Source organism: Schistocerca piceifrons, chromosome 8 (assembly GCF_021461385.2).
Source record: "Schistocerca piceifrons isolate TAMUIC-IGC-003096 chromosome 8, iqSchPice1.1, whole genome shotgun sequence".
In the NCBI taxonomy this organism is placed as follows: Eukaryota; Metazoa; Arthropoda; class Insecta; order Orthoptera; family Acrididae; genus Schistocerca; species Schistocerca piceifrons.
Window position 1 is genome coordinate 259,802,194 of NC_060145.1, and position 15,820 is coordinate 259,818,013.

At 37.0% G+C, this 15,820-nt stretch overlaps 2 protein-coding genes across 2 annotated transcripts in view; one reads left to right on the forward strand and one right to left on the reverse strand.

Annotated features, from left to right (window-relative positions):
* The window catches only part of LOC124712253, a 113,146-nt gene extending 107,906 nt beyond the window's left edge, over nt 1-5,240 (forward strand). Inside the window, exon 11 of the mRNA XM_047242548.1 lies at nt 245-5,240. Within this exon, the coding sequence (XP_047098504.1) occupies nt 245-351 (107 nt within the window). The 3' untranslated portion in view covers nt 352-5,240. The remainder of the gene's footprint in view (nt 1-244) is intronic.
* A 3,844-nt stretch (nt 5,241-9,084) lies between these two features.
* LOC124711142 (codanin-1) overlaps nt 9,085-15,820 on the reverse strand; it is a 167,461-nt gene continuing 160,725 nt past the window's right edge. The window contains exon 14 of the mRNA XM_047241037.1: nt 9,085-9,801. Within this exon, the coding sequence (XP_047096993.1) occupies nt 9,655-9,801 (147 nt within the window). The 3' untranslated portion in view covers nt 9,085-9,654. The remainder of the gene's footprint in view (nt 9,802-15,820) is intronic.

Below are 15,820 nucleotides of genomic sequence, written 5' to 3' on the forward strand. Positions count from 1 at the left end.
TAATTTAATGTAACTGGAAAGACGTAGCCTCCGTCTCCATCGGAACAGAAGCTTGCATTCTAATTTTACTGCACTAAATTTAGGCTGAGTAAATACAAATGGAAATTACTCTTTTATTACAGTTTTTAAAAGTTACTTCTATTTAACACGACTTAGATGTTATCATCATGAAGATTCTCCTTCATGATGGGATGTACACAACATAATGAATGAATGATTGAATGAACGAATTAATAATTTACAGGTCACTGCACAAGTGCACCAACAGGAGGTGCACAGACCACCTCAGCTGTACTGTTCTCCGTCCTGATTCTCGCCGGTCTTGTGTTGCTGGTTTCGAACCTGAGATGATGACGGCAAACGCGCCATCTGAACCTGCACAGTGACACTGCTGCCACCGACTGTGCTACCACACCTGAAGACAGCCAAGTCCTGTTGCCCACCCGCAGCTCTGTGGATGGGTGGTTCCACAGTGAAATGTATTTCTGAGTATGAGAATGGTTCCCGGCACTAAAGTATAGCCTAATTTGTTCGTTGAAATAATCATTGGCTACTTTTTCTACTTGTGACATTGCTTGCCTGGTACGGAGTGAGCGCATCAGAGTGGCAGAAAAATTTTAGTTATATAAATTATCAAGTACATTGGTGTACGTATCACAGACGGATATCCTGGCAGCTGAGAAAACTGTGCTTAAAAAGAATTATAATTTTTTGTCAAGTGAAAAATGTAAATAATGATATAATGTTATATGGTTTAATGAATGATTTTATCTAAATGCCATTTCTAGGTAATGGACATTTAATTTAGATAATTATGTATATCATGTGTACATATATATATATATATATATATATAATACAACACTAATGGAATACAAGAACTTAATTGTTACATGGTTCAGATTTCGTGTGGTTCTGTCACTGAGACAGTATTTAGATGGTGTCACTAAATTGATGCACTGTCTGTTAATGAGGACCTAATGGTTTTGTTCACCAAGAAACTTCTTATTGTGCTGTATGGCTTACAGCACTGCTATTGTCTGCAAAGTATGGGAATTATTCATGAAAGGAAGCAGATGCTAGTCGAGTCCACATCCTCGAGATAATGGGTGCTTTGGAAAATAGAAGAATTGTTTTTTCCTTGGGAATGCAAATTAAATGCAATAGATGGGTGATTGTGGAAATGAGAAACTTGGAAATGACTATTCCTCATAAATATATTACCTTCATGTGATGTGGACTGTAGGTTGAAAGTTTACGTTTAAAATACCACTTGTGATAAAGTAAATTACAGGACCAGTAATATTCTTGAAACAAGATGAAAAGTTGAAGATATATCTTGAAGTTAATTGTTTTATATATTTCAAAATGGGTAATAATATTGGCAGTTATGCAAAACTGCCATAAAAAGAATTAGAGATGTGTCAAAGTGTGAATGATAAGCAGCGGGATCATTTCTCTGTGTACGGATGGTTGGAAATTAACTAATTATCATATTTTGTAACCTTTCCTCGGGAAAAAAATCATCTGCGAAGAAACAGTAGTGTATTGACTTTACCCATTTTTTGTTGTTAAAAAGCCATTTGAGTATATTAATGTAATAAGGAATAAATAAAACACTTTTCTGAAGCTACTACACTAATGGTATCCCAAAGCAATGTGATAGGAAACATTTTTATATTGGTTCACATACATGCCTGGTTTTGAGCTAATTTCATGCCAAGTTTATCACTGCATAAAAGGCTATGTCCTACAAATGAATATATTTCTGGATGTTTTAATACATAATTATGTAGGCATATTGTATAGTTTAAAAAATAAATCATCAATTTTTTCACTGACGACAATTAAACACTGACTTACAACAATGCTATTCAATAGTCTGTTCTTGTTTTACTGCCTTCTCTTCACAATGGCAGGTTCTGGGACCAAGCAATTCAAAAAATTCTCCTCTTTTTCTGTGCCTAATAGTTGACATTGGTGTTGCTCAAACTGATGTGTTTGAGCTACAAAAAGAAAATTACACATATAATATTGAGTACTGTTTCACAAGTCTGAAATTATCTGCTTTAATGACCCGAAGTGTCAATGCTTTCCTGCATAATACTGTGAAACTTATATTTTTTTTATTTAGGCAACATATTTTATTCAATTTTAAGGTAACGACGTGATCTGCACTGCACCACAGCTTTATGCCATTTATTTTTTTCTGATAAGTATGGTTAATTTCAAAACAAAATAAAAATGATTAACCATATAATCACATCTGTAAGCATTCATTGACAACCAAAATATTTAATTAAATTCTCATTCCTCTCCTCTGGGCTTTATCAGTCTCAACAGCAACAGGATGTCTCACAGCAAGGCAACCAGAATCGTCGCTTACATCTTTATTGTGTTTGCAGTATATGAACTGGCATGCATTATTCAGCAGCATACATAGAAGAGCAGGGAAATAATTCAGTAATTTTTAACAAGCAATCCACTGTTTATAACAGTGCTATTTGTTTTATAGGGCAAATTGCATACACTGTACCCAATGTGCAGATTACTGAAACTAATAAAAACAATTGGACATTTAACCACATTTGTATATTTCCATGATGTGCATAGATAAAACTGTCTTTTTTGCAAACTGAGTTCTCACAATGGTACATAATGAATTAAAATATGAAATCAATTAGAATTTAAAAACAAAATTGTTCTTGCAAGTGCCTGGTATAGAAAAGAGTCATGGTGGAGCAGTGTGATGTAAGCATGCCCTTGGACTGTATTTGACAAATTTTTGGACAGAGAGATTGAACTTTGCTTGAAATTAGTTCTTCTATTAAAAATAAAATGCTAATCCACAGAATATTAAGAATTTACACTGTAGGAAATTATGGTTCATCATTTTTTTCAAACAATTAAGTGTTATTATACACCATTTCCACATAGTGGCTTCAGTTTAGAGTGTTTTTACAACTATTACTCTGTGCTATCTTTTTGTCAGTCTCTCAAACATAATTTGAGACCTATAAGAAGTGTTTTGTGTCCCAAGTAAAAAAATAAAAAAAGGTTATGAAAGAGCAAGGGTAACATTTGATGTGAACTAATTCTAAATGTAATTCAATATTTTTGTATTGATACTAATGCGGTGTGACCAAGTACAGACTTTAATATTACACCTATATGGTATGTGATTCTTCTCTTATAAAATAGTTGTTTAATGTATCTTAATTGATGTTGCCAAATTCTCTGCCTGGACATCTTACTAACCCCATCTTTAAGTCATTTTATGTTTAAAGTAAAGTGTTAAGATGTTCATCGTGTAGTACTCTTTGCTTAAATGGTCATATTTATACTAGTCTGGCTAATATACTTGATAATAGCAGACAGCCAAGCAGAATCCATTTCAGTGGTATATAAACTGGACATTTAAGATGCCTCTTCATAAAATGGGATTTTGTTTTGTTGTTCTTGTAAAGTAATTCATCTGTGTCGTGTAAACATTAGCATAACAGTGATTGTCTGAATTTGAAAACATACTTAATAGGAGCCTTTTAAAATTAATAATTACTCCACGTATTTGTTAATCCATGTAAGTAATGTAAATTGCTGTGTAACTATTTGTACTATTTTTACACTAAATTCGTGCTTACATTCACTGTCAACAGGAGCTGTTTATCTGACTTTGTATGCTAGCCTAATTGTATATTTTATAATATAGAAGAACCCTGCACTGTTGTATCATATATATTTTTTAAGCTGACAGCCATGGTACATGTTTCGTGAGAAGAGGCTTCTTAAAGTGATTGCTCAAAAACAGCGGGAAGGTGGAGGCGTCCATCCCTTGAGATTCTTTTGCCCAGAATCAGTGCCCTTTTGTGGCCGTGGGCTTTAGTTCTTCGGGTGTGTCGCATTTTCTTAAGAATGGCGAGAATATGACATTTTGTGAGCTGTTCAATTTAATTTATATGAACTTTTAAATGTAATTTTAAGACAGCTTATGTACATCTTATTGGTGACTACTGGGAACTTAATTTCCACTGCAATGGAAATTGGGGCCTAATTCACTTATTATAGTGGAGAGGTAATTAACAAACTCACGGTGCTCATAGATTCAGATGCGAAATACTGTACCTACTACTGTGGAAGCTTGCATATGCACTGTACTGCAATTTATGAATGTAAGCAGAAAGAGAGCATAAGAAATCAGTATTTGTATGTGTGGTGTATATAATTTTACATAAAAGATCTCAAGATGTTTGTTTGCTTTCTATAAACAAGTGTGAATAAATGGATCTGTGCTTCAACGTAACATATATGAACCAGTAATCTGTTTCTTTGATGATGTGTATCATTCTGCTTCAGAGTTTCCTTTATGAAGAATACATTTTATTGTGTGTTATATCTAGTATAAAAAATGGAACTACGGTAAAATGTAATGAGAACCTTCGCTTAAAAAATTTCTTCAGTTCAGAACTCTCATTACAAATATTGTTTCTTGATTGGGGCACCACATGTTGTGCTTAAGATTCCACACTTCTATAATCTGAAGTATAAAGTTTTGTTTCCGAAAGTTCCTAATTGTTACTGAATCATTTGAAGGTAATGTTATCAATGCTAGTATTTCAATCAATAAATTGCTTTTAAAAATGTTTAAAGGTATCATGAATATTTTAAGCAAAGGTTTTCCTACATTTCATATTATATTTTTTTATATGATAAATATACGACTCAACACAATGAAGATATTTGACTGTATTTTCTTATTACAATAAGTTTTGAGTTTGTGGTTAGTGACTTCAGGAGTGCTGGTTTTGCAGTCTTTCAGCTTGCTTCAATGTGTTGTGGTGCCATGATGTTTCTAAGCTTACAAGTTTTTGCTAATGCCTTCTAAAATACGATTGCACCATTGTTATGTTTATTACTTATGTATGTTGCAAGGTTGTTTCTTTGTGAAGATCAATGTGGTATTTTCACCCTATCCTGGAAACTTAAGTATCAGAATTAACAATGGTTCCTACTGTGACATTCCACCCATACACAATATTCTGAGCACTTTAGAACCACCAGAACCAACCAGGAAGTTGTAAATTATATTACAAGAGGACACAGACTTTGGTGCAATCTTTAGTGGCTGATATCTTGTGTAACATGCATAATGTTCTCTTTAATTTAAAATTATGGGTGAGCAGATGTGTTAAATGTTTCAATACAATGGATATGAGTTTCTATTAAATATGTTTTTCTTGAAAGAGTTATTGATTTTCTCAGATCCCTTTCAGCTATATTTAGCCCATGAGCTACGACTGAAGATAAGACAAAGAAAAACGGACTTTAAATTTACATACAAAAAATATTAAGTGTTTAAAAAAGAATACCAGAGCTTAAAGCAATGTACTTTTCTGCACTGATAAAAGTTACTTAAAAAACTCTCATACCTGTTACCATATAGGAATTTGATCTAAAACTCTATTTGTCTCATGATACACACCAAGTTGAGTCTAGTTCTTCCCACTAATTGAGTAATTACTGTGACAGTTGTTTCAGTCTTGTTTCACAACTTTGGTAGAACACTAGGTAGCAGATTCTTTCACTAGAAAGAAATATCATCGCTTCAGGCCAGTTATCACGAGGTCACAGGAAACGGCCCTGTAATCTGGTCCCTCATGGCCCATCCTGATGTATCTTGCAGCTGTTTCAGTGAAGAGCAGCAAGTCATAAACCTTTCCTCTGGAAATGGCACAAAACACACTAGACTTTTATCACAGCGGTTTGTTAACCCCCACACAAGCAATGAGTTGACATGTTGACTCTCCAAAGAAGAACACACAATGATGAATGTCTTCCGCATGCAACACAATTTAATTTGCAAACAATGTATCCAAAGTTTCAGAATTCTGTCATGTGTAAATGATGTGTGTGCAATGACAAGTGTTTTCAGGAAACACTCCATACACCTTACTGTACAGTAGGCATCGAGAAGATAATTACGAGAGGCATTCATTTAGTAATGCGACAAATTTTTGTCTGAAAGTAGGTTGGTTTTATTCGGAATTCAAGTACACCATATTATTTCCCACTCTTTTGGCTATATAATCCTTTCAACATAATCACCAGTCAATGCACTGGCCTTAAACCACTTTACGGGGGGAGGACGGGCTGTATGCCCACACGGTACCCCCCCAACTGGTTGGTGTCGGTGCCAATGTCTGGCTGCATCACTACCATTGCCATCATCCATGTACTGCTTCCTGTAGAGGACATTCTTCACTGGGGCAAACAGATGGAACTCTGAAGGTTTGAGATCTGAGCTGTAGGGTAGATGAGACAGAACAGTCCAACGAAGTTTTGTAAAATAAATTTCTTTATTTCTATCTATGATCGAAAAATGTTAGGTCCTCAGACTACCAAATTCAGTTGGCAATGATCATTTTCAGATTTTGGTGCCTAACATTTTGCAATTACAGGCAGAAATAAATTTATTCTACACTTTCTGGATCACTGTTAGCTTGGTGACAAAGTCACAGCTCGAAAGTGTTGTAAGTTGTTCTCAGGTGGGCCGACTTGTGTGAGGCCTTGTGTTGTCATCAAGGAGTTCGTTTGCATTTTTGCAATGACAAACATGCTGAAATCGTTTCTTCAGTTTCCTGAGGGTACCACAATACACTTCAGAGCTGATTGTTGCACCATGGGGGAGGACATCAAACAGAATAACCCCTTCAGAGTCCCAAAAGACCTTCATCATGACTTTACCAGCTGAGGGTGCAGCACTGGAGTTTTTCTTTGGAGGAGAAGTGAGAAACAAATGTTTCACAACTTGCTACAGTATTTGACAAAACATTGTCACGATCAATCTCGTAAAGCACAAGCAATTTCATAAAACAGTCCTTTGTCGCTTTTTATGGCCTTCTGCTACGCAGTGAGAATCCCAGCAGGCACACATCTTTGAGTACCCCAATTGATGCACTATTGTGTCAGCACCACCAACAGAGACATCCAGTTGAGCAGCAGGTGTGTGTGTGTGTGTGCGTGTGTGTGTGATATCCATCAACTACCTCGCATGAATGTGTCCGCACATTCCGACATTGCAAGAGTCACAGCTGTGTGCAGCTAGCTGACACATGGGTGATTGTACAGCTTTGCGCAACCTGGTTGCAATGATGATAGATGCCTCGCCCAATGACTCTTAGTGTGCTTCTGCAAGTGCCTATGAATATCTGTGATGATTTGGTTTTCCATCAAAAGAAAGTCAATGAAGCTCTCTGCTTGGACTGCACCTCCATTACACATGCCATTTTGAAGGCTACATATAGCGCTGCCATCTATCACTATCAGAACTTCATGAAATTGTGGAGGGGAGGGGGGGGGGGCTGAAGTGGGTAGATTCCATGACGTCCCACAACCAATTCCACATTTTTATCAACCGAAACTGGTACAGAAAAACAAAGTTGCAGTATTTACTGAATGCTCCTCAAACATCGCATGAGCTGTTTGAGTATATATGACAAAACAGTCAGCAGGAAAAATGAATCTATAACAATCTAAGTTAATTTATTTTGTTCCCATTGTGTCAACATCGAAGACACTACTATTCAATGGGAAAGGCAGATGATCAATACGGGGAAAAAATCTCTAGTTCTGTAGCTGCAGTAATGTTTACTGTCTGTACAGACCACATGACCCCTCCCCTTACACACACACACACACACACACACACAGTGAGTGAGGGGGAGGGGGGGGGGAAGGGAGGGGGGGAGGGGGGGAGGGAGGGAGGGAGAGAGAGAGAGAGAGAGAATTAGCAAGTGTCAGGCTAGTGTGAGCCCTCAATTGCAGAAGTCGGTCACTTCACTACATTACAGCAAATACTGATGGCTTTCTTGCCACGCTTGTATGCTTTCCTTCTTTGTGACCACTTAACATTCTATCAAGATGAGATGATTCACAATATTACAATTCTAAATAATCTGTATCCAGCTGAAGTAGTCTAGTCCACATTGAAGTAATGATCTTAGCATTCAATCCCTGACACTTAAAGAGAAATTATGGGTTATTCTGTTAGGTCAGCTACAAAGCAATCTGAAGAATCAAGAAATGCACAGCATGGGTTGATGGTCAAAGCTTTCAGATCTTTGAAATTCTTTCATATTATATCTTAGAAAACACTTCTGCCAAGAAAATGCAAGATTTTGATTTGACATAATGAAATCTCAGAGCATAAAGCAGTACATGTCAAAATGAGGAAAACAGTGGGGAACAGATCTACAAGAATTACTACTTCCACTAACTCCTTTCATGCATGTTTCTCTTCTTGAGTCATTTTTGTTCCATTTTCTAGCCATTCATTTTTTGCTGACGATGGGTGTCTACATACTTTTAAAAATTATAGTATGGAGAAATGTAACTTAAATGCAGAAGTTGGGTTAGTGTTTCTTCTACATTTTCACGTGTATATTGTCAGCACTTAATTTTGCCTGCCAAAGGGACATACTGGACTGCCTTTTAGTACTCTTATAATTTCACAGTTTTTTCTACTGATGGGGAGAAGCAAACTAAAATACAAATTAAAACTGAATTGAAGAATGGAATGGAAAAGAAGTCAGATAATTAACAAAGATTTAAGCTGGGGAATTGCAGCAGACAGATGATGACAAATCAGTCAGGATTTTCAACAGGTCCACTGATCACTATTATTCCAAAAGGCATGAGATGTTCTGTTCCTTCTCCTTTCTGATTTTTACATTAAAAGGAAGTGAGAAAGCAACAGAGTGTGGACAGGAGGAGGAGAGAGGGTGGGTAGAGACACAAAGGGGGGACTAGATTATCTATCACTTGTTTTCATCAGTTGCACATGGAAGCTTATAACCAATATTTCACAAAGATCAATAGAAAAATGAAACTTACACACACATACATGAATGAAAAGATAGAGGATACGTGTTTTCCATAAAAGCTGTTATCTATTTCTGCCTCTATGCCTCCATTATTAACATTCTTTAGCTGTGTGAAAAGTTTGATGTTTCTTAACTTAGTGCTTAAATTAGTACACAATTTTTATGTGAGGACTATATTTGTGACATTAATAGTCATAAAAGTGGCCACAATAGTATAATGTGTAGGGCACTTGACTGGATCTGGGGTCCCCGTAAGAGTGGCGAAATTTTCTTGTTTCAGTCCCTCCACGTCGATTCAAGGTCCAATCAGCCTGCTATCAGATTTAGTACCAGGGTTCTTACCTAGGAGTAAAAGATGGTCAGGGTGATGGACTTGCCATCCTAGCCCTTCTAATTCTACAGCAAATGAAAGGCTGCACTCTACCTGCAGTCAGGACAGTACCTTGTTCATGAATTGTGTGCCAAAAACTTTACCTTTTTTTTTAATGATCACAAATGTTTAATTTGAACAGACTTTTCCCCCTTAAAATGGTACAAAACATGAGTTTTAAGTGCTAAGTGTAATTTCTTACAGTCAGTCACAATTTAAAATATATACAAAAAATATAATTATTATATAAATGCAATACAATCCTGTAACCATTTGTAATACATAAAATGCCTTCCATATTTGTCATATTCATAAAAAATAAATGGGTAAACTTTGTACTCATAAACAAGAGTCTACACAGATAAATAAATAAATAAATACATAAATACAAACAAACTGCTGAATCTAAAATTCATCAAACTGTTCCATGTCATCACATAATTCAGAAACTAATTCCATAAGCATCACAAATTCATCATACTTATCCTTATTCTCCTTGCGATATGTCTCAATGACATGTTTAATGCACGTAGAAAATCTGTCCAAAGTTACCTGAAAATTTATATTAAAAATGAGTTTAGCTGCATAAATATAGCACCTTCCACCAGTACATATTTTTGTCTGTAAATGTTATTGTGAATGTGTAACAACTTCAAATTTCAAAATAAATTTGGAAATACACTGGCCTCCCACAAATAATAAATGTCAGTTTATTGATTTTACAGATTGCTGTGTTCTGTAGATGTGGAGTACATTACTTTAAGATATACAGCAACGAGACACTTTTTTACATATATGTGTGTACTTTTTACTACAATATGTGTTCAAAATAATCACTGTAAGCTGCAGTATACAATTCCTGTGTTGCACTCAACATCTGGCGGTCACTGCATAGAGGATGTTCTAGTATACATCTATTTGTAAACATAATCTTTTAACTTTTCTCGTAAGAAAATATATGAAAGAAAAAATGTGTGAAGAAATGTTCTGCACTCTAAGCTGCCTCTCATTTTTTTAACAGACTCAGAGCAGAACTAGAGAAAGATGTTGCATGAGGAACTAGACATATTAAGTGACATTTAGAGTAATAAAAAACTAATCATAATGATGATGGAGGTGGGGTATCTTTGGCTGAAGAGACTGCAGTATTTATTAGTTTCAGTTTAATCAAGAACAATCTTTTGTCATGGAAGGCAATTTGTTGCAAGTTAAAAAATGTGCAGAATAAAAAAGATACAAAATAGGGTAAAAGTATGGCGAATGGTGCAGGCAGTTATGACAAGCATACACAGTGACATGAAATAATGATCCTGAATAATTTCTATCAGACTCCAATGTCTTTAATCATAATTATTAGTGAAGACAGCACTCGTATGGATTGCACTTAGATGCTCCATGATATAATCTTAATTATTCTTTATACAAATTCTTAACGCAAAAATAAGCTTTCAGATTCAGTTTTTTCTTCCTCCAGTGAAAGAAGACACCTAAAAATCCAAGGGCAAAGGGAAGACCGCAAAATAGAAAAACAGTGGTATCAACAATCAGTACAGAAGACAACAAAGTTGAAAATTATAGAACACAGCTAATAAGAAAAAATAAGCTGGAACTACAAGTAGAGGCAAAACGCAGGCAGACGGAAAGAATGGTAAAACAAAAAGGTGAGTAGAAGTCAAAGGAAAGAGGCAAATGAAGTCTTAAAGAAACAGGAAGACATCAACAGAAATAATAGATTGTAACAGTTTTGGTAATGGTGAAAGAGAGTTAGAGAACAAAGGAAACATTGTTTCAAATGCACAAATTAAGTTGATAGTGTAAAGCAAGCTAGCACCAGTGTGGTTTTGGGATCCTGGTGCTAGGAGGCAGGATCTTGATTCTTCATGTGTGAAGCACAGATATAGATAAAGCTTGTGCACAGCAGAGCACATCTCACAAAAGGACACTGTGTGTTACAAGTAAATTACAAGCACTATGTACATTCATTCACCTATACAGACAGCTTGTTTGCTGTCAGGTTAAACACAGAAAGCTGAACAATGGTTCCAGAATGAGATTTTCACTCTGCAGCGGAGTGTGCGCTGATATAAAACTTCCCGGCAGATTAAAACTGTGTGCCCGACCGAGACTCGAACTCGGGACCTTTGCCTTTTGCCGGCAGTGCTCCACCATCTGAGCTACCGAAGCTCGACTCACGCCCGGTACTCACAGCTTTACTTCTGCCAGTATCTCGTCTCCTACCTTCCAAACTTTACAGAAGCTCTCCTGCGAACCTAGCAGAACTAGCACTCCTGAAAGAAAGGATATAGCGGAGACATGGCTTAGCCACAGCCTGGGGGATGTTTCCAGAATGAGATTTTCACTCTGCAGCGGAGTGTGCGCTGATATGAAACTTCCCGGCAGATTAAAACTGTGTGCCCGACCGAGACTCGAACTCGGGACCTTTGCCTTTCGCGGGCAAGTGCTCCACCACTTGGAGCACTTGCCCGCGAAAGGCAAAGGTCCCGAGTTCGAGTCTCGGTCGGGCACACAGTTTTAATCTGCCGGGAAGTTTCTGAACAATGGTTGTTAGTTGAATGATAGACAGCACGTCATTTCACACATGCCTGTCCCTACGATGCCATACAAAAGGAAGGTGAAATTTTATCCACATGGCAAAGGGATGGTATTGATACAAATGAAATTTTGCTTTTATTATATTCATACATGTTATACAATAACATAGGTAAAGGTTCAAACTCGTCTGCTGAATAGTTTTCTTTCTGCAGCTTTTAAACTAGTCAGGTGTGTGTATTTAATTCAAATGAATACACTGCCATACTGTACCACTGAAAAATTGTTTGTCTTGGATAACGTGTAGTCATGAAAATTTCTAAAGGGGTTGTTAACGCTTAAATGGAGTCTACAGTTTTATTTCTACTTTATGAAATGGACAATTGAATTTGAATGTAGCCATATTTATCTTGTAAACTGACCACATGAAGGCCATCTCAGAGCTATAAAAACAGACTGAAATATATATATAAAAAAAGAGCACAACATGGTACAGAGTGAACAGGGATTGAAGGTGTATAAAAGAACTGATGCCCCAGTAATGTCAGCATGAGGAGCACAATATATAACATGAAGTATTCAATATTAAAAAAAAAAATTATCAGTCAGGTGTCCCATTTCAATGCCGATCAAAATGTATTGTGAGAAACAAATCTCTCAGCAACTTGTAGATCATTTAAAGAAAGGACACAGCTGATTTTGTAACTGTATGTCAAATGAGGGTTCACATTTTCACACATGAAACAGCAATTATTTTTTACTGACTAGCAAACTGTAAAACAATGAGTGATGAATATATGCCAGTCTTCTGAAGTAACTAGATGAATATAAATACCAATAAATGTCTGGACTGCAAAAGAAAAGGAACAAAAGGAAAACATAACATTGCTTCAGGATAATGAAACTGATCACAAGGGTAACTTCACACTGGGAATATAGATATATTTGAGGAACAAAATGGAGGAAGATTTACATATTTATCAGCTGAGCTCTGTCATACTTCCAACTTTACCTGCACCTAAGGAAATCTGTAGCTGGATATGGCTTAAGTCTAGTGCTGAGGTTATGGCAGCTGTAGATGGATATTCTGCAGACCTAGAATTATAATTTAGGGGTGGTATCTGCTGTCCTGAACCACATGAAACAAAATTAATCAACCTAAAAGCAAGTTATGAAGAAAAATTAAGCGCTATTCACTTAAAACCAACCACAACTGTTCACTTCCTGGCCGAGAAATTTTCTCCTTCTTCATATTTTCACAGCACAAATACTGATCCATAAAATTTCAGGCATGCAGCCGCATAAGTTTGACAAATGTCAAATTTATGTGGCTCATCATCTTCATCATCATTTAAGACTGACTATGCCTTTCAGCATTCAGTCTGGAGCATAGTCCCCCTTATAAAATTCCTCCATGATCCCCTATTCAGTGCTAACATTGGTGCCTCTTCTGACATTAAGCCTATTACTTCAAAATCATTCTTAACTGAATCCAGGTACCTTCTCCTTGGTCTGCCCCGACTCCTCCTACCCTCTAACTGCTGAACCCATGCGTCTCTTGGGTAACCTTGCTTCTCGCATATGTGTAACATGACCCCACCGTCTAAGCCTGTTCACGCTGACTGTCGAAAGATTGAAGGGTGCACAGATAACTTAGTCTTGGTACTAACTTCTTTCTTGCAGAAGAGAGTAGATCGTAGCTGAGTGCTCACTGCATTAGCTTTGCTACACCTCGCTTCCAGTTCTTTCACTATGTTGCCATCCTGTGAGAATATGCATCCTAAGTACTTGAAACCGTCCACCTGTTCTAACTTTGTTGCTCCTATTTGGCACTCAATCCGTTTATATTTCTTTCCCACTGACATTACTTTCGTTTTGGAGATGCTAATCTTCATACCATAGTCCTTACATTTCTGATCTAGCTCTGAAATATTACTTTGCAAACTTTCAATTGGATCTGCCATCACAACTAAGGCATCCACATATGCGAGACTGCTTATTTTGTGTTCACATATCTTAATCTCACCCAGCCAGTCTATTGTTTTCAAGATACAATCCATAAATAATATGAACAACAGTGGAGACAGGTTGCAGCCTTGGTTTACCCCTCAAACTACTGTGAACCATGAACTCAATTTACCGTCAACTCTAACTGCTGCCTGACTATCTATGTAAAGACCTTTAATTGCTTGCAAAAGTTTGCCTCCTATTCCATAATCTCGTAGAACAGACAATAACTTCCTCCTAGGAACCCGGTCATATGCCTTTTCTAGATCTATAAAGCATAGATACAATTCCCTGTTCCACTCGTAACACTTCTCCATTATTTGCCATAAAGCTAAAGATCTGGTCCTGACAACCTCTAAGAGGCCTAAACCCACACCGATTTTCATCCAATTTGTCCTCAACTAATACTCACACTTTCCTTTCAACAATAACTGAGAAGATTTTACCCACAACACTGATTAAAGAGATACCTCTGTCGTTGTTACAATATTTTCTGTTTCCATGTTTAAAGATTGGTGTGATTACTGCTTTCGTCCAGTCTGATGGAACCTGTCCCGACTCCCACGCCATTCCAATTATCCTGTGTAGCCATTTAAGACCTGACATTCCACTGTATTTGATGAGTTCCGACTTAATTTCATCCACCCCAGCCGCTTTATTGCAGCTGCATGCCCAAAATTTTAAGGATCAATTTTCTCCTTGCTCTCATACAGACAATGTGTCCTGTCATCCTTAAGGACAACTTGTTGGTCATCCAACTGAAATAGAAAGTCAATAAGTGGTTGCTTATCAGCTGGAATACAGCACAGATTATCACAAAGGTAGCTCTCCTTCTGATGAAATCAGGTTAACCAATGCCTTAGTTGTAGTAGGTACTGGTAAGCATTTATCACTCAAATAGGAGCCTCTCAATGATACACACATTGTAGAAGGTAATGGGTTAAGTGGGATATAGGATCTAACCACAATGTTATGATAGTTCAAAAGTCACTAAAATGTATTTTATACAGCTTGGGGAGACTGCTGGGAACAGTGGGTCCAACTGAAAAGCATACTTCTGGGATGGTTAAGGTGGCAATGGAGAAAACAGATTGGTGATGACATCTACATGGAGAGAAGATGAATCAACGTCTAGACCTGTCTTGAAAGATACCTCCAATTAGGGGGCACAGTCGCAAAACTGATACACACAGTAGGTCAGTGAGCTTAGAGCTACAATGGCAAGAAGGTCACACTGATTCTCATTCACCTACAGTGATAATCCAAAATGACCATTATAATTGAAAATCTTGTGATATGTGAAACCAATTACGTAATACAGTTTTAGTGGCAAATATGGCGAGACATTATGAAAACTGAAAAGAGTCATTCAAAACAAGCGTACTGATGTCATGATTTTATAGGGCAATGATTGGCCACATTCTGTCCCATAAACACAAAAATGTGTGTGTCAGTTCAAACAGAACATTTCTGAATGCTTGTTCTGCAGTTCAGATTTGGCTCCAAATTATATGGCTCTAACAAAGAACTTGAAGATTTATTCGCAGACTTGCTGCATTCTTAGGCAGAAGATTTTTACACAGAGGGAACGGGTCACCTCGTTAAGAGATACGATTAATGCTTACATCTGAGTTGTGCTTATGTAGAATAGTAATTCAAAGGCACAGTTTTAGATTTTCTTAATAAACTTGTTGTAACTGTCCCTGTATTTTATTTATATGAGATCTGTTAGAAATGTATCTGACCTCGTTTTTTTCTTTTTTTTCCTTCCCCCCTCCACCTGATGGATTTTAGTCTAGAGCATTTGCATGAGCCGACCTTGAAACTTTGTGTGCATGCATGAATTTTTTCCCACCTGTCGATAGCATCAGTTGCTGGCAAGCAGCAATTGAGTGAGGTAGTGTGTAGTGTGTTTGCTATGGTTTTTCATTGCACGGAAATGTCGGAATGGTTGGAGAAGTGCTACTGCATCAGTTTTGCTGGGAACTGGGCGACAGCCTGGTGGAAGATGGTT